This window comes from Sarcophilus harrisii, chromosome 1, assembly GCF_902635505.1.
Source record: "Sarcophilus harrisii chromosome 1, mSarHar1.11, whole genome shotgun sequence".
Classification (NCBI taxonomy): domain Eukaryota; kingdom Metazoa; phylum Chordata; class Mammalia; order Dasyuromorphia; family Dasyuridae; genus Sarcophilus; species Sarcophilus harrisii.
Window position 1 is genome coordinate 230116255 of NC_045426.1, and position 20302 is coordinate 230136556.

The following is a 20302-nucleotide window of genomic DNA, read 5'->3' on the forward strand; positions in this document are numbered from 1 at the left end:
ACTTTCCTGTAGGGTAAGATAGATTTCTATACCCATATTGAATGTGTATGTTATTTCTTCTCTGAGGCAGTTTTGAGGAAAACAAGGTTCAATCATTCCCCTCCATTGTAAAAACTTTTTCTTGCCTCTTTTATGGCAGATAATTTACCCCTTTATTCCTTTCTCACCTCCTTAATTTTATTTTTCGATATTATGTTTTCATATTCAATTCACACTTGTCTCTTTATATGCTCCTTTTAATTACCATAATAATGAGAAAGTTCTTACGAGTTACAAATATCTTACTCTGTAGGACTGTAAATAGATAAATCTTAAGTCCTTTATGATTTCCCTTTCCTGATTACTTCCTTATGCTTTTCTTGAGTCCTGTATTTGAAAATTAGATTTTCTATTCATCTCTGGTATTTTCATCGTGAATGCCTGTAAATCCTCTATTTCATGGAATATCCACCTTTTCCTTTGAAAGATTATACTCATTTTTGCTGAGTAGGTGATTCTTGGTTGAATTCCTACACTTCATTGTTCTCCAGAATATCATGTTCCAAGCACTTCGATCCTTTAATGTAGAAGCTTATGTTATCTTATGATAGCTCTGGCTCTGTTAGACTTGAATTGTGTCATTCCGAATACCTGCAGTATTTTCTCCTTTACCCTAGGATTTCTGGAATTTGGCTGTAATATTGCTTTCAGGAGGTAAGCAGTAGATTTTCAGTTTCTGTTTTATCCTCTTGATTCTAGAATATCAGGACAGTTTTCCTTGAATTTCTTGAAACATGATGTCCAGGCTCTTTTTTTGATCATGGCTTCCAGATCAACAATTTTTAAATTATTTTTCCTGAATCTATTTCCAAGGTCAGTTGTTTTTCCAATTTTTTTCTATTTTTCCTTTCTTTTGGTTTTGTTTTGTTGTATCTTGATTTCTCATGAAGTCATTAGCTTCCATTTGCTCAATTCTTATTTTTTTTAAGGAATTATTTTCCTCAATGAGTTTTTATACCTCCTTTCCCATTTTGCCAGTTTTGCTTTTTAAAGATTTTTGTATTTCCTTTTGCATTCTCTATCTCTTTCCAATTTTTCCTCTACCTCCCTTACTTGATTTTCAAAATCACTTTTGAGTTCTTCCATGGTCTGAGACCAATTCTTATTTCTTAGAGGCTTTGGATATAGGAGCTTTGATTTAGTTATCTTCTAAATTTGTGCTTTGATCTAATTTGTTACCATAGTAATTTTATATGGTCAGAATTTTTGCTGTTCTTTGCTCATTTTCCCAGCCCATTACCACTCCATCTTTTTGTTGGTTCTGATGATCTAAAATTTGTTTAGAGTCATTATTTAAAAGGTTTTTGGAGGAGTTTAGAGTAGAATTCAGGCAAGTCCCTACCTTCACTCCTCCATCTTGAACTTCGCCTCCTAATCTGTTCTGTTTAGAAGATACCATAAGTCTTTTAGCTCTAGTTTCTCTAGTTTTTTTTGTTTTTTTTTTTGGGGGGGGGGTTCTTTATTTTTCCTTTTGCTTATCATTCTATTAGATTTGTGCAAAACCAGGGGAGGGGCATTAAATGTCCTGCCACTGTCTATTACTTCTCGTAATTCAATTAATTTTTATTTTATAAATTGAAATTCTGTTATTTGAAGTACATAAGTTTAATGCTGATATTGGTTTGTTGTCTTTTGTTTCTTTCAACATAAAATTTTGTTTCCTTATCCATTTTTATATTTTGAATATTATGTTTTTGCTTTGTCTATAACATGACTGCAACTCCTGATTTTTCTGGATTCATATGATGCAGAGTAAATTTTTTTCTGGTCTCTTCCATTTTATGTATATCTTTGTTTTCTTAGTAGTTGTTTTTTTATAAGCAACAGATGGTGAATTGTCTTTTTAAAAAATCCATTCTTTCAGTCTTTATTATTTTGGACTATTCATCTAGACTTTTATTCTTTAATTCATGGCCCTTTCATTTATTTAATCCTTCTTTGATCTCTGTACTCCATGGAATTAACATTTTTAATGTGCCTATTTTGGGTTCCTTCTATTTTCTTTGTTATTGCTTTATAGAGCTTGTTTCCCATACATACTCTCTTTTTACTGTGTCTAACTCTTAGCATAATTCTGACAAGTGATAAAGAGTTACAAACTCTCACCATGGTAGAAATTTTCCTATGTCCATGACTCGTAGTTCACTACTACCTTTTTAGCATCCTTATGTTTATGCTTTTCCCATTTATTATAAAAGTTCCTCTCTGGTTTCATGCACTCTCTATAATGGGTGTTAGTTGCCCCTCCTAGATGAGAAAGGCACTAAAGCACCATATCTTTGCAATTATACTCACTGTAAAGTCTCCATTTCCATAAAATATTATCTCTATTCCCCCAAAACAATGTTCTTTGGTGGGCTTTCTCCTACTACTAAAACAACATTCCCCCTGTCCCCCTTTTCCCTGTTTCAGTCATTTTCTTCATCTTTTCACCTATTTTCCTCCTGGTTTTCCTTCTTCCTGGGAGATTACAGAATGTATATTTTCCCTTTGTTTTTAACTTTGGGCTTGATTAGGATTTATAATGTGTTCTTTTTTTTTTTAAACCTTCCTTTCCCCTTTTACATAACTCTTCCATTCTTCAGTTTAGTCCCACAAAAATCTTTGTGTCACCTATAGGGTCAGTGTTTTAAATTTTAGTCCAAGATGTTTCACATCTGTTTTTCCACCATTTCATCTTCTCTGTGACTTCTGCTTTCACCTTTTTCTATATTTTAGAAAGAAGCTTAACAATTATCTCTTATTCTTTTCTCCTTCTTCATTCTTACTTGTATTTGATTACCTTTCTTGTATTTCTGCTTTCTAGGATGTTTGAAAAGCAAATGGTTTGATCATGCCTGGTTTTCTTTCTAGGACTGTTCACCTCTTTTAAATTTATGGTTAGGCTCAGATTTGTGGCCATCTACAGTTGCTTCTTTAACCTTTGCTCTTTATATGCCATTATAACAGTCCTCTTGTAGTTTCTAGTGGGTTCAAAATAGTCTTATTCAAGTTTCCTTTCCTTTATATTTAAAGACCTTTTTCTTGGTCTCTTGCAGAATTTATTTTTTGTCAGTGGAATCATTCAATTTAATCATGTTTCTTGAAGTTTTCAACATTGATATTTTTCTGGGGAAATCTGTGGATTCTTTCAGTTATACTTGCTTTTCTGTGTTCAGAAATTCTAGATATATTTTTTTCTTTATTGCCATGTTCAGGTTTTTTTAATTTGTAGTGTTTTCTTCTGGGAGACCTATGACCTCTTAAATGGTTTCTGTGTGTTCTCTCCTTGAAGTCAATATGCTCAGCTTGCATAAAGATCCTATATTCTTTTTATTTTTTAATTTTGTTTTCAGTTCCAAATTCTTTCCTTTCTTCTACTTCCCTATGTGGGAAGAAGACAAGAAATACAATACATATGAAGATCGTAAAGTCTTTGAATGTTATGTTATTTTGCTTCTCTTTATTCCACATAGTCCTTCACATCTGTGTGTTTTCATTCCCAATCAGTTGTCTCCTTTTTGTTTCTATGGTCAATTTCACCATTGTGATTTCAAGAACTTATTTTTTTTTAAACACTTGGAAACATCTATGCTCTTTTGGGAATCCACAGAAGCCTCTACTTCATTATTAGGTATTTATTTTCCTTTTCCCATTAATTTATCTATTTATGCTCAAATTTAAAGTTAAGATGGAAAAAAGCATCTCACATTGCAAGATATTGCAAAAGATATTCTCAAATCAATGAATGATGTGTTTAGAAAAATTTAATCAAGAATTACAGTAGCAAGAAAATCATTCCAAGAAATAAAAGAACCCTGAAGAATTCAAAATATATCTGAAGGAACTAAAGGTAGCACAAAAATGGTGCTCAAAAATAATCAAGAAATAATGGGAGTGTGAGGGAAAGAAAAAGGTGGCTATTGTGATAAATAATAATAAGATCTGGAAAACATCAGAGAGGATGAAGAACTTTTTTTAATAGCTTTTTATTTATAAAATATATGCATAGGTAATTTTTCATCATTGACTCTTGCGAAACCTTCTGTTCCTAACTTATACCTTCCTTCTCCTCATCTCCTCCCCTAGATGGCAGGCAGTCCAATACATGTTAAATATGTTAAAGTATATGTAAAATACAATATATGTGTACATAGTTATACAATTATCTTGCTGCACAAGAAAAATCAGATTTAGAAAGAATGTAAAAATAACCTGAGAAGGAAAATAAAAATGCAAGCAAACAATAACAGATAGAGTAGAAATGCTATGTTGTGGTCCACATTCATTTTCCAAAGTTCTTTCGCTGGGTGTAGCTGGTTCTCTTCATTATTTAACAATTGGAACTGATTTGAATCATCTCATTATTGGAGAGCCACTTCCATCAGATTTGAGATGAAGAACGTCTTTAACTGGGTTCTCTACCTCCTCAGATCTTGGGTAATTTCAATCTTTTTTTTCCTCGTAATTCCTTATTGATCATTTTCTGACTCCTTCCCCCTTTTTTGCAGTTTCCCTTGAGGCCAGATCCCAAAATTATCTCAAATTTCTCAGACATGAGTAATTTTGTTTAATAACCTCATTGTCTGCCTTAAGTAACTTTGGGAAGGACAGAACAAGACCCATCTAAATTCCAGTTTACTTTTTCTCAAGTTTAGTGGAGTACTTTCCATTCCACACACACTGGTGTTTTGTCTCTGTTCCCTTTCTTCCTCACTTCTGTAACTCAAAATTCTTGTAGCACAGAGCACTGCTATATTACAGTCCTAGCCAGAGAGACAGACAGAGACTAAGATGTCAGAATAAAGGCAGGAACTCACCCAACCTCTCCCTCAAACTACATCAAATTCCTTTAAATAATGACTAAATAAATTTTAGTGTATCAGAACACTCAAAGAGTCAGAGTAGAACATTTTCCAACTGAAGGCAACTTAGAAACTGAGCAGAAATGGTTTGTCATACCAGGGTTGGGAGTTCACCATGTAGTCTTCAGTGCAAGCTGTACCAGAGCAGATCCCAGATCCTGATCTGGCCCCAGCTAGACCTCTGAATCTCAACAGTACTGGTAGCTTCCATATCTTTCAGCTCAAAGACAGCAAAGAGGATTTGGAAGGTCAGCAGAAAAGGTCTGTGGAAGTGGGAGACTAGTGCATAATTCCAGGGGAGATGCAGCCCTGGCCCCTGCCCAGACCCCAGCATCAGAATGGCAGAACCTCTGAATCAGCAAATAGTGCTGAAGGCTTCTGGACATCTCAACCTAGGAACGCCAGGGAGCACCTGAAAGATCAGTAGAGAGGGTCTGTGTAATAGGGTAGGGATCTAGTGTGTAGTACTAGTACAGCCAACACAGCCCAAGTCCCAAGCATCAGCAAAGCAGAACTCTGTTGCTTTAGCACTGGATTTTAAAGTTACAGTGGACCACCAACTCTCTTAACAGCTCCAGGGCAGAAAAGAGTGCTTGTGGTCAAGTTCCTAGAAGGATGGCGTAACTGCACAAAACCCCTGAAGCTTGGGACAGTGGAAATAGAGTCCTACTTAAAGAGCTAAAAGCCAAATAATAGGCTAGGAAAATGAGCAGATAACAGAAAAATTTCCTGACCCTTGAAAGTTATTATGATGACAAGGAAGATCAAAATATACTCAAAAGATGATAGCAAAGTCAAAAGTTCCTACATCCAAAGCTTCCAAGAAAAATAAGAATTGGTCTCAAGCCACGGAAGAGCTCAAAAGGAATTTTGAAAATCAAGTAAGAGAAATGGGTGGAGCAAAAATAAGGAAAAGAATTGAGAGTGGTTCAAAGGGAAATGCAAAAAGCTAATGAGAAAAATGCTTTAAAATGCAAAATTGGCCAAATGGGAAAGGAGATAGAAAAGCTCACTGAAGAAAATCATTCCTTAAAAAAATAGAATTGAGCAAAGGGAAGCTAATGACTTTATGAGAAACCAAGAAACAATAGAGCAAAACCAAAAACAAATGAAAAATAAGGGGAAAAAAGTGAAATATCTCATTGGAAAAACAAATGACCTGGAAAATATATCCAGGAGAGAGAATTTAAAAATTATTGGCCTATCTGAAAGTCATGATCAAAAAAAGAGAGAGAGCCTGGTCACCAACTTTTCTAAAAATTAACAAGGAAAACTGTCCTGATATTCTAAAACCAGAGGGTAAAATATAAATTGATAAAGGAGTGAGGAAAGTTAGGAATTGACAGTCTTTGCTGTTAAAGATACTAGTTGGAAAAGTGTGCTATGATATGTGGCTAATTTAAGTCCTCAGTCACTGCTCTACTATGCTTCTGAGACAGGCTTTTGATCTGTTTTCCAAATTTACCCCATGTATTTCCTTCAGTCTGGTCCAGTACAGTGATGTCAACCTCATTCAGTAATGGGGGCTTCCTACACATAAGAATCCAGGCAGGATGCATATTTAGTTTTGAAATGTAATATATGTTTTATTGTATCTTTATTTTGTTAAATATTTCCCAATTATATTGTAATCCGATTCAGCCCACATATAGAACTGTGAGCCACATGTTTGATACCTCAGATCTAATGGGTAGATCCTATCTCATAAATTTACTAGCTATATGACCCTGAGCATATCATCCTGAACTGTTTTAATCATCCATAAAATGGCTCTGAGATCCCTTTCAATACTTAATCTGTAATTCTGTGCTCTTCATCCTGATGTTTTCCAAATCCTCTTGTAGTCTTCATATTGATCATCTCTCTGTCTCTTCTTAACCCCTATTATTTTTAAGCATCATTCTATTCTACCACTTAGTTCCTCCAGAGATATTTTGATTTCTTCAAGGTCCTTTTATTTCCTGGTATGATTTTCTTGCTAATGGCAATTTTTTATTAAATTTTTATTTATTGATTTGAGAATATCTCTTAAAATATTTTACAAGATGAAATTCTTTTTTCGTTGTTTGCATCTACTGCTCTCTGGTTTGGTATATTGTTTCATTTTTATCTATTTTATATTTTTATAGCCACTTCTTCTTGTTTTGTTTTTTTTTTTTTAGGAGGGTGTGAGGAGACTGGCTTCCTAGCAGCTTTTCATTCTACCATCTTCCAAAAGTCTAAGTCACTAAAATAAGGCCAGACTAATTTTTAAATGATTAGTAAATCATTTCTCATTTTACTATGGATGTTTAGCTGAAATAGAAATAAAGTATTCTGGGCATCTTATTCATAATCACACTTGAGCCTTAATTTCTTCCTTGGCCTAGGAATCTTTTGCCAAGGGTAAAGAAGCCAAGAAAGAATGTGGTGATTCATCCACAATGAGGGACTTAACTTGAATTAAAGCATCCTTTTGTATGCCTCTCTTCTGTTCAAAAAAAAAAAATTGCACTTAGTCTTCATGAAAGAATCAAGAATGGGATGCAGGACCCAAAAAGGTCTTGGACTAAATTAAGAGAGGCCGGGTGTTGACAGGAATATAATGGTTTCAATTCTGCTTTACCATGGTCAGATGATACCTGAAATGGATTGTGCTGCATTTCAAGGTATTCATAAGAGCAAGTCAAAGAAATGCAAGTCCAATCCCTCCTCCCCCTACCCCCCAAAAAAGAAAAAGAAATTATAGTAGAAGATAGAGGGCAACCTTACTAGACTCCTGTTCGTATCTGATAATATAAAAACTGTACAGAGAAATTATGAAATAAAAGATGAAACTGTATAGCAATGGTGAACAAAAAGATAGTTTCAGAGTTTCTAGAATTCCTACACAGAGACCAGTATTGATTAACCAATAAATACCTTTGGAAAAGATGACTTTCAATGACTGTTCCCGCTTTGAGGCTGATTAATGATAAATTAAAAGGACATCTCTGATGAACAAAAAGACATTCCCACTCTTAGTCTGACCACCACAAACCTACCTCTAACAATTCATCTTTAATCAAAAAGCAAATATTAATAATACTATGTATAAGCACAGTCCAGTCCTTTCATCTACCCTTAGAAACTAAGTACTGTTAAGTACTATTTTGAATTACTTAAACTCCTCCAATTCCTTAACTGGAACACATGATTAGGTCTTCAAGAAAGATTAAGAACTTCTTGCAAATGAGTATTATAATTCTTAAAATTTATATCACAACTGAGATTTTTAGTGCTTTATGCTTCCCTTTCCTTTTCTGTAGTATTATAAAGATGAAATTAGGAATCATCCTTACAGGTTCATAGTAAGCAACAAAAATCTTTTTTTGTTCCCACCCATTTCATAGTGAGTTATCTGTTCTTTTAGCCTTTTTCTGAAAAGTTGTAGGGTAGAATATTGATTTCAAGCAAAATGAACATTTTCCATTTCTTTGCTCTCTCCTTAGATGCCAGTCTGTACAAATCTATTTGTACTTAACCATTAGAGCTCACATTTGTCCCTCCACAACAAAATAATTAGGAATTTAATAAAATTGTGCTAGTGTGCCAACCTAACTTCATTTTGAAAGGAGTCTGTTTTCATTATAGTTAACCTTTCTTATTTGAAACGTAATTCTAATCATGTAATGATGTGAAATGAAAGCTAAACTCTCTGATGAAATTAATTAAAAATAGAAAGTAATTTTGCTAATTGCAAAGTGAATAATTTGAGGTTTGTTACTTTTTTGTGTTTTTCTCTAGGCAGCCTTTCCAATAAATACATGACTCAGGGAAAAGCCTCACAGAAGAGGACCCAACAAGAATCGTGAGGGAACAGAGCACCATTAATGGCATTCACATAAACTCTGCAAATGAGGCTATTTTACCTAAAGCAGCTCAAGTATACAGGACATGGCAGCACGTATCAGGCTTCACCTTAACATTTAAGGAAAATGGCAGTTGATCTTGTTTTTTATTTAATGAAATTGCTAATTTTTTAAACAAATTTTAATATTGTCCAACTGCCACAGGCACCTGCTCTTACTGAATTTGAGCAATTTAATTGAACTCCATTTTGTTTGTCTTTGATAACTAGGTTTAAAAATGTGTAGTTAGGACCTAGTACATAATAAACATACTCCCCATGGTTTTTAATCCCTTCAAAACATACTAAAAACATGATGTAGAAATTAGCTTTCTTCCCTCCCCTGCAAATGTGCTTTTTGTTTTGAAAAGGGTAAATGGTATTTATTGATGTTTACTGAATCCTTGTGTAAAAGAGTTTCAGAACTGGACTACCTCCACTGTATCCACAAAAATAATTTAAAGACATCTGTTGAAAATTTGGTAACATGGACAGTAGTAAACTTTTATGTGAAATTTCTATGGACAAGGAATGCCATTGAATGTTTTTTTGTTTTGTTTTGTTTCCCCTTCTCTTTAAATATGAGTTGACATACTTGCTGCACTTATGTAAAAATGGAGATGTGAAACAAGTTGTCCTATTTGATGCTGCTAAGAATATACATCTACGATCTGTAAAACATGTCAGAGAAATATAAGTTCTTTCACTGTGGATTTCTAATGCTCTACAAATTGAAGAGGCCATACCTGCCAATCAAGATCTCAATATCATCTTGGGCTCTTTAGAGACCTTCAGAGATATATAATCTTTAACTTCACAAGTCACTGAAAAATAATATATCTAGTAAATGGTCCAAACTATGCTTCCATTATTTATGATTTTGAAATAAAAAGCAAATTTTCAATCTTTAGTTTTCTAACATTTTTTCTAATGTTTCTAAATTGCTTAACAGAATAGCAAAATAAATTTAAAAGTGAGCCATAATATTTTTGGTTCCTTTTAAAAAGAAAACTATATATAACCCATATCCAACTTTCTTGATGTTCTTAATTAAACTTTTTTGTTCTTCAGCCCAGAGTTGCCAGTTGCTTTTCCAATATGTTAGGAAGAGATATATACTATTAAATACAGATGGACTGGGAAATCCTGAGGAAATGTTAATGAACGTGTTGAATCCCATGTTTAAAATAAGTAGTTTGATCTAGATGACCTCTAAGACTTTAGCATCTCATGATTCTATGATTCTTTCCAAAATTCACTTTAATTTTCCCTTTTACATTTTTAAATGTAAATGAATGTACTTTTTCAGACTCTAATTTTTAAGTCTAACTTAATAGAGACCTTAATTGCATCGTAACCCACTGGTAATTCTTGGTTCACAACATCAGATACAGTTTCTGTGATAGAGTATGTACTTGATAAATTCCTGGACCATGGCATTCAGTGAATGATCTCTCCTTTCCATTTTTGTAATGTGGAAGTAAAGTGGCTAAGAATCAAAGTTTTTAGATTTTCTAAACATTAATTTAAATTTTTTATTCTGAGTTTCACCCTGTGAAATTTTATTTCGGTTATCATGTCAATATACTAATAGAAGAGCAATATTGTCATTCTTGCTAGAAATCAAGAAGTTGTAACTTAATGGAAGGATGGTTCTTAAGTCCTCTTTGGAAAAGCAAATAAAGGAGTTGCGGAATTGATTGTTTTCTTCACAAACTCAAAGAAAGTATACACATTATTTCCTGAGTTCTCGTGATGAACATAAGACTACAATGAAGACAATAGTAAGTTATGTATGAACATCTATAGCTGAGAATAAAGAGACATTGTACTAAGAACTCAAAAACTTCAAAACATTGTGTTCACACACACTGAGACACTTTTTAGTGACTTGAAAAATTAGGCATAGGAAGACAATGAAAAAAGAAAAAGAAAAAGCACTTGTTAAGTACCTATTATATACCAGGCACTATCTAGGAGAGAAGGAGGCATTTTTAAGAAATATTACAAAGGTAAAAATAACTGGACTTAGCAACTGATTGGATATGGGGGGTTGAGAAACAGTTAAGTGTGAAGGATGACATCATGGTTTCAAACATAAGTGACTGCAAAATGTGGGACTGGTAATGGTAATAGAGAAGCTAAAGGGGAGAACTGATGGGAAAAAAACAAGTTCAGGTTTGGACTTAATTTATGAAGTCCAATAGTTGGAGATGTGAAGCTACAGGTCAGGAAAGAAGTTAATGCAAGAAATATGTAAATGAAATACATAAAAACGATAATTGAATCCTTGAGAGTTGATGAAATCACCAAACAGAAAAAATATAGAGGAAGAAGAAAAAAAGGCTCAGGATAAAACCATGGAGGACACCTCTGGTGAATTGCTATAATCTGAATGAAAACCCAGTAAAGAGAAGCAGCAATTTAGTAGAAGGAAAATCTAGAAAGAGCAGTATCATGGAAACGTAGACAGTATCAAGGAGAAGATGATCAATGGTTTCAAAATCTATAAAGTAATCCAAAAAGATCAGGATTTTTTAAAAATTCAATATATCTTTTGCATTAGGCAAATAAGTAAATTCATAACTTTGGAGAATGTGATTTCTTTGAAGGACAGGGTTGGAAGACACTGCAGAATTAAGATAGGAAAGGAAATTAAAGGCATGGCTTTTTCAGGAAGTTTAGCCAGAAAAGAGAGAAGCAAGAAGGAATTATGACCTAATATGGTTGAGAAAAAGATATGTGTGTGTCAGAATAAATGAAGCAATCCATAAAGAGTGAGAGTGAAGTTGAGAGCTGGGATGATGAAGGGGGAGTCAATCTGCTGGAAAGGACAGGATGGAAAGCATTCAAGGGTGCATGTAGAAAAGTTTGTGCTGGAAAGAAAAAACATTCTTCTTATGAAAGGGTGAAGGAAGAGATAATGGCTGAAGGCATCTGAGGGATGTGAGATGAAGAATAATTCAACCAAAAGATACACTGAATAACTAGTAATGCAGCAAACAATGAAATAAACCCATAACATCAATCTTTCTGCATAAGAAATGGTAAAATTAATTCCATTCAAAATAATTACAGTAAATATCTACTAAGACATAATAATTCTACAAATATAATTGCAAACCATGCTTATTAACAAAAATGAAAAAATTGGAGGGAAATTGAGCATGATTAGATCTCATTAATAAAAGTAACAAAGGCAGTGCAACATCAATTACACAACAATAAATAACTTTCTACAACTACCCAAAATAATTTATCTGGAATAACAAAAGATCTAGACTCTCAGGGGAAATAATGGGGGAAAGGAAGGAAGGAGGGCTAAAAATACCAGATGTGTAGCTTTGTTACAAAGCAGTAATCACCAAAATTTTCCTGGTGGTTAATAAACAGAAAAAACACATAAGGTAATAATAGAAGTAATCAAACATATCATACATGTTCAATAAACCCAAGGACACCAACATTGAATGCCTTAATTTACAAGAAAGTTAAAAAGAAATCTGATTGCAGAAGTTAGGTTTGGACTGGCATCTTAAAACATGTAACATAAGCCCTAAATATATATATGTGAATTAGATATAAAAGGTTACATCATAAACAAATTAGAGAAAAATGGAAGAAAATAGGAGTACTTACCAAAAGAGATTACTAAATGTGATCACTAAAGTTTAATGGATAATTTTAATTACATACCAAAAACAATTTTGCACAATCAATTATTTGGAAAAGAAATAGTGAACTGGGGAGGAACAATGTCTCTAATGAAGTTCTAATATATGTGTGTGTGTGTACACACACAGCAAATTGACAAAGGAGAATGAGAGCCATTCCCAATAAATGGCCAAAGAATTTGGATGAACAATTTGCAAACGAAATTATATAAAATGTCAACATATGAAAGGTGTTCCAGATCACTAATTTTAAAAAGTAAGAAAGCCAAAGTTATGCTGAGCTTCTACCTCTCAGAAACAAAGATGGCAAAAAAGGAAAATATCAATTGCAGGGGTGGTGTGGTGGTGGAAGGGGCTGTGCTACTCTAAAGAAACAAAAAGATGACAAAGATCCATATATACAGAAATGTAAAGGAAAACATTTTTGATCAATTGCGATGACTAGTCCCAACTTCAGAAGGCTAATGGTGAAATATGCTTCCCACATAATGGCAGAAATGTAGAAAAAGACATTTTCAGACACAAATAATGTGAAGTTGCTGGCTTTATGTAATTATTACTAGAATGGACTTATATTGGAAGGGAGTTGTGGGGAGTAGGTATAGAGCAATTGTGATTTTTTTTTTTAAACCAATGAAACTTTTTTTTAAAATAAAGAATAAAAAGTTCAGACAGGGACACAAACTGAATAATGTTAATACTTCATACTAAATTTAATATATATGATATATATATTTTTTAAAACAATGCATAATATTCACAGTCCTATTTACAAGACAATACAATCATTTTTCTGTTTGTGAAAATGTTAAGTTCATATTTTTTTTTTAATTTAAAGCAGGATGGAGATGAAGGCAAACAAACTGGAAGTATAAAGCTTTGTGGAGCAGATGGGCTTTGAACTGGGTTTTGAAACTTGAGTAAGATTAAGAAAAAGAAAAAGTCACAGGAGGACATTCCAAGTAGTACAAACATTAATGAAAGCTAAAATGATCGTGACATGTCTATATATGGTGTGAGAAAAAAAGATTATCAGATATGGCAGGGATGACATATGACATACCCAGAAGTCTACATCTTATTTCTTAGTTATGTTTGTTAGTGACACTGGACCTGCAGGATTTTATGATGATTAATTTGCTGGAAGTGTATTACACAGATGAAGGACAAAAAGCAAAAAACAACTAAATTAATTGCAGTCATTCAAAATGTAAACCAAGCAGGACCTAGAGTACAATTTTGGCATTGAGAAGAGAGTAGGTAGTAAATACAACAATTTGCTAAAAGAAAGAAATGACCAGATGCTGGCTGAACATGGGATATGAAGTTACCCAATAAATGAGCAGGCTTCATTGACAGATTGTAGAATCCTAGATATAGACTGAAGGGACCTCAGAAGTAGTCTAATCATTTTATAGATGAGGAAACAGGGTCAGACAGACTGTGACCTCCCAAGGTCACACTCATCTCAGAAACAGGGTTTGGACCCAGGTCCTTTGATTTTAGACTTATATTCTTTCCACTGTGTTCTGAATTATGTACCATACTAGTTCCAAAGTAATGAAAATATAACAGTAACAACAGCTACATTTATTCGATTCTATATGCCAGGCACTATGCTAAACACCTTTAAAATTATTAATTTGATCTTCACAATAATCTTAGAAGATGGGTACTATTAGTATCCTTCATTTTATAACTGACAAAACTAAGGCAAAGAGAATCTTAAGTGATTTGCTCCATATCATACATGGAGCACTTCCTGCTATAGGCCCAGCTCTCTATTTTTTATTCCCCCTATGCAAGATGTCCCTGTCAGGAATACCGTGCTGGTTTAAGGGAAGATAAGCAAGGATGGAACCTCTCAGATCTCTTCAATTAGAACTTTTGAACCAGGCAGATTGAGAAAAGGCTGATGCTATCCAATGCAATAAGCTTCGGTGAAGGACCTCTCAAGTGCATATTTGAAGTTCCTGATGTATATCAGGTCCCTGATTGCCTTGAAAGAGCTTACATTCTACCAAAGGGAAGTAACACATATACATTAAAGATAAATACAAAATATATCCTTGCTAATGTCACCTTATATACAGAAAAAAATAAATAATCTCTGGTGGGAAGGGGGGGGGATGGAATACTTAAATGAGGTGATCAGAAAAAGGCCTCTCAGAGAGAAGAAGAAGCAAGAGTTTCTAAGAGGTAGAGGAAAAAGCATTCCAGACATGAATGGGAATGGTATGCAGAAAGGCATAAGGTCACAAATGGAATATCCCAAATGGAAAACAGCAAATAGGCTAGTATTGATTCTAGTCTTAGTACATATTATTTGCCTTTATATTAAATGTCCAGATAAACTTTCCCTCTCATTGATCCTGATAATATTTTGTCTCCCATCTCCATGCCCTTTAACAAGCTATCTCATATGCCTAGAATGTACTCCTTTCTCCACTTCAACTTCCTAGGATCCATAGTTTACTTCAAAGTTCAACATAACCTTCTATATGAAGCCTTTTCCAGTTTCCCAACTTCCTAGGGCTTTTCCCCTCAAATGTAACAACATTGTAAAGATAAACAATTTGAAAGCCTTGAGAACTTTTGATCAATGCAATGACTAACCAGGACAAATATATCTTAATAGGTGCTGAATTCTAAATGCAGAATGAGACATATATTAGTGGACAAGGCCAGTACAAGAATTTTTTTTTGTTTGTATGTTTGATACATTGGTTTTATGGGGAGTTTTTCCATTGGAAATGTGGGAAGTGAAGAAATTGAGTACTTGTTAATTGAAAAAGTGAAATAAAAAGCACCTTGTGTGTATGTGTATATATATAGTACCTTAATATATATATATATATATATATATATATATCTTTATATGTTTATAGATAGTAGGTAGACAAATGGATGGATGGATGATTAGATAGAGAACCTAAGGCACTGTGATATAGTAAATAGAAGCTGGTTTAGGAGCCAGAAAGACCTAGGCTTAAATCCTGCCTCTTGACACATTATTAGCTATATAACTAAGCCTCTATCCCTATTTTACTTATATTTGTACACATTGTTTCAAAAGATAAAAACTTCTTAAGTAGAGGAGGACTGTTTTTCCTGTTTGGGTTTTTTTTTAATTCATAGCACTTTGCATAGTGCCTAATCCATAATAGGTACTTAATAATAATTGATTTGAATATAGAGTGAATGGACCTGGAAGACTGGAACTAGATGGTGAAGGACTTAGTTAAACTTCTATATGAAATGATAATTATTACTGATTACCTTTCTTCCATTTATTATCCATTTTAGTTGTAATTTGTTTTAATAGGTGAGGATTGAGTTGTTTCAATCAGAGATTTCCCCTTTTTTTTTATTTTCTAATTTTATACAAATTTGAATCAGTGAAAATCTGTAAATTGGTAGATTGACTGTACATAGCTATACGGGAATGACTCACAGTAACAAGTGTGTCTACTACTAAAGTATAATCAATTCCATTTGTGTGTGTGTGTGTGATATTAGGTATTCATCAAGTCTACTGCCTCCCAAATCTTTTCTTGAAAAAAGAATCCACACATGAGGTTTCTAAGTAGTATACAAAACTTTGGCCTCTCTTATCCTTTATTCCTGGATCAATATATTTCTCTCCTTGCTTATCTATATCTACCCTTGCAATGAAATCACCAAGCATTAAAAGTATACATTGAATACATTGATTTGCTTTGAAGGTTCTTATCAACTCCAAAGAATTTCTCTACCTCATCTTCTGCAACAGATGTTGATACATAAGCTACAATTATTTCATTGTAGACTTTTTGTGAATATTTAACCATAACAAAATATCCCTTGAAATGGTGTTCCTTCTTGCCTTTGAGTTCACAGTAAAACTACTAATTTCATTACTTGCCTGTCCAGAGTCTCCACCATCTAACTTTCCATTTACTTACAACTTCCTCATTTCTCTTGGTTTTGTTCATAATGAGAATGTAAAAATTGAATGACTAAGTTCTCTAAAAGTGGGTACACATTATTTAATGGACAAGAATTTCACATTTAGAATACCAAAAGCCAAGTTAAAGTCTATAGGCAGCCTAAAAACTCCATATTTCTTAGTATCTTCAGTTCCTTTTCTACCATTCTGTCACCATCATTCAGATGCTGATTTTTCAGGAATGAAAACAATTTTATCTTCATGTAAGAGGGTAAATCAGGAGACATCCCTCCTCTCTAATTTCCCTGACTGAATTCAAAACTTCCCATATTACTGAGCAAGTCCTCTGACCTCTTCTACTGAACCTTATGATCTGATATTTTTAGAGGCCAAATCAGTGATTCTTACTTGGTAATCACATGATCCTATGGCTGGAGATTGTCACAAAGGCAATTATCAGGAAGTCACCTCTTCATCAGACTAGAAGAACTATAGAATAGCTCCACTTCCCTCTCTTTTGGAGTCCTGCCAAGTTTGGGACATATCTCTGACTTTCAACAAAGGGTATAGGGGAGGTTTCTCTTCTCACCCCCAGCAGATATGAAAGATGAGAGCACATGGTAACCATAACATGTACTTACTTTGATGAGCCTGACACTGGACCTCAAATCTCTGGCTATCTCTTCTGTTTTAAGTTTCTTCACCAGGACTCAGGTCACCAAATAGCAAACCTGAGAAATATTTCCACTCCTGTTGGTAACCTCATGAGCTGAAGATGTTAGAAGTTAATGAGTTGAGTGCCAGTTGCTCATCATGTCCCTACCATCTTGTAGGAAAAGATATCTACTACCAGAAAATTTGAACTTGTGAGTTGCTCATAATATAAAAATCCAAAATGAATCATCAATGTGTGTGAGGTAAATGGAGAATGTAATAAAGGGAAAAAGGAAGGAAAAAGACAGCTGGACATTTATTTAGAACTCAGAAGAACTGAGACTTTTGAAGAAAAGAACTAGATGCTTTAAGAGAAGCTGTTTATCCTCCAAAGAATGATATAGTGCCAAAGAAACTCTCAAGTGAGAGATCATCCAGTAAGAATCACTAGAAGAGTAGTAGCTAATTACTCCCTCCTCTAGGGTAGTGAGAAAGCTATTTGTTGTTCTGATCACAATAGAAGGAATGTCTACTGTTTTGTCCGGTCATATATTAAAGACATTTAATAAAAAACCTCCCAAGACTTATAAAAATGTATGACAACTATCCACTTCTGGTGATTCATATAAGCACAGATGACATTTCCACCAAGAACCTAAAAAGTGTTTACAAAATTGTGAAATCTTGAGTAGGAAAATGAAAACAACTGGGGATAGATTTTTTTCCCCTTATTTTAGTCCATTGCAGGCAAGAGATAGATAGAAAAAAATAAACTAAATAAAATCTATGAAGGTGGTATCTTAAGAATTAAAATACAGATTTCTAGACCATGACTTACAACATAGAAATGACACATAGTCTTGGCTAGAGATAAAGTACATCTAACAAAGGCTGATAGGAATGCATTTGTCAAGTGCTATGCAAAAAACCAAAACTGATATAAACTAAAAAAAAAAAAAAATCCACATGTATCTCCCTTGTTAGATACTATAAATGTAACCACAAAGAAGGAAGAATAACAACTGAGACATCCAGAAGTTCACAGAAGACAAACTCCAAGGATAAAGTTATTAATCAAACCTATGTCTTTCATTGTCTATGTTCAAATGGCCAAAATTTAGGCAAGAAAAGGAAACAAACATTTGGTGGGATTGAAGCCCATAATTGGACTATGACTCTGATAGGTACACCTTAGTCAAAAGAAATAGGGTAGGTAAAGGGGGCTGGAATGGGAATATCAAGAAATGACTTTGTCATTAGAGTAAAATATAGAGTACAAAAAGAAAAACTATTTCAATTTGGGAAACAGGTCAAAAGTCTGATAAGAAGTATGATTATAGTAGTAATTAAGATTATAATTATATGTCAGAGCCTTCTCTCTGCAGAACAGCTAGTAACTTCTTGAGTTGCCTTAGTGATGGTTTCATCCTTCAAAAAGTGGAGGAACCAAGAAGGGGAAATTGTCTTCTGGTGATTCTTACTAACAGGGAAGAACTAGATTTCTGAGACCCAAATGTTGGAAACTAGGGAGCTGTAACTTCCATTCTTTTTGCTGCTGATGCTAGGTAGTACCTATTTACTTGAACTGAGAGTTTATACACAAAACAGTTCATTGAATGTTAAATGCATCTTTAATATGTATGTGTTATTCATATAGGTGCTGTTTTTGAGTTTTTCAAATGCAGTTCACAGGGAGTTATGAAAAGATGTCGCTGAAAGTTCACCTAAATAATTTATATTTAAATTTAATGTATTAAATATTAATATATATTTTAATGTTTATATTTAATAATAATTTATTATTAGTCTAGGAGAAAATTATTTTGTTCCTGAGTTCAAGTTGCCTTCCTGTGTTGCTGTCCCTTAAAGAGGAAGGAGTACTCCAAGCTTATATCCTAAGGATTGACTCCCTACAAAATGCTAGTTATTAAAAAGATTACCACAAATAATGAGTAGCAAATAAACCTATTTATTCAAGAAGATAGCAAACAGAAATCAGGGAAGTTATAAAAATTATAATAGATCAGATAATACACAGAATGAATGAGCTTTCTCATTGGAACAATATTTATATATACATGCATATGCATGTATACATGGATGTATATATATACATACATATATTAGATGTTATTATATATTTATATATAAATATAAATGCATTATATTTATATATAATCAGCAAGATAATAGAAACAGGCAGAGATGAGGGAGAGAAATAGAAAAAATCCCTGATCTTACCCAAAGCAAAATTCTCTTAAGTCTTTAAAAAGTCAAATTGTAAATCAGAGACATGTTGAAATACCAGCTCCTCTACATGTTTCCTTCCCAGATCAGTTCTCTGCCTCTGGGATTTTCCTTGGAGAAAACCAAGAAAATTTCTCTTCTCCTAAGCTTTCTCCACAATTCCATTCCTCACATAGGTAAACAGCATCCAGAATCACATTCTCCACTAGTGAAAAGAGTCTTATGCAATACATAAGCTTAATATAAGCTTAAACTCTTTTTTATGCACCAAAAATAGATAGAAATATAGATGAATAGATGGATGGTTACTGTGATTTATTTATCATGCATGTGGTTCTGAAAGAATTGGGGAGTATCTTTTAATATTCTACTAAAAAAGGGAGGGCATCCTTTCATTCCATAAATTTATTCCAAAAAGTAGTTGGAAGAAAAAAACTGTACGTGAAGTTTTGGACAGTTACCTTGTTGTGGCACTATCTTCTATATGCAAGGCAGTGAGACAAGCAATGTGGATTATAAAGAAACTTCATTTAATTGTCTAGATGCTTTGGACATAGGCTGGGGTTGATGGTTGTTGAGTGAGTAAATTAAAATTATAAATGTAATTTCTTTAATATTTAGGCACAATGACAACTACCTTTATTAACCTTTTTTTAAAAATGTATTCCTTTTTTAAGAACTTTTAAGAAATGTCATTGCTCTGCTTCATAACTAGCTCCATGTGAAACTTATCCTTTTGTAACTTGCTCCTGGTTATTACATCCTTAAAATATTAACTTGACAGAATAATTTATTTTGCTGTTTAGTGCCATTTCCTCCGGCTTTCTCCTTTCCCATTGCCTTCTATATGTATGTGTTTAAATATGCAACATTTTTCAGACTTTAAAAATGCCACATAAATGTTGTTTGTCCTTTGTTTTTGACAAGGACAAATGACATCACAAGGGCAATGTCTTAATTTGCACATGAATGAGATTTAAATGAAGTCACTCTCTCTAGGGGGGCAGCTAGGGGGCAGCTAGGGGGCAGCTAAATGGTGCAGTGGATA

The 20302-nt window shown here is 33.6% G+C and overlaps 1 protein-coding gene across 7 annotated transcripts in view; it reads left to right on the forward strand.

The window, feature by feature from the left end:
• TUT7 (terminal uridylyl transferase 7) overlaps positions 1–9655 on the forward strand; it is an 84718-nt gene extending 75063 nt beyond the window's left edge. For 6 of the 7 annotated variants that reach the window (XM_031937850.1, XM_031937833.1, XM_023497282.2 and 3 more), the window contains one exon: positions 8649–9655. In XM_031937850.1, coding sequence (XP_031793710.1) covers positions 8649–8716 — 68 coding nt within the window. In that variant the 3' untranslated portion in view covers positions 8717–9655. The other variant, XM_023497283.2, reaches the window with a different exon arrangement.
• The last annotated feature ends 10647 nt before the right edge of the window (positions 9656–20302 follow it).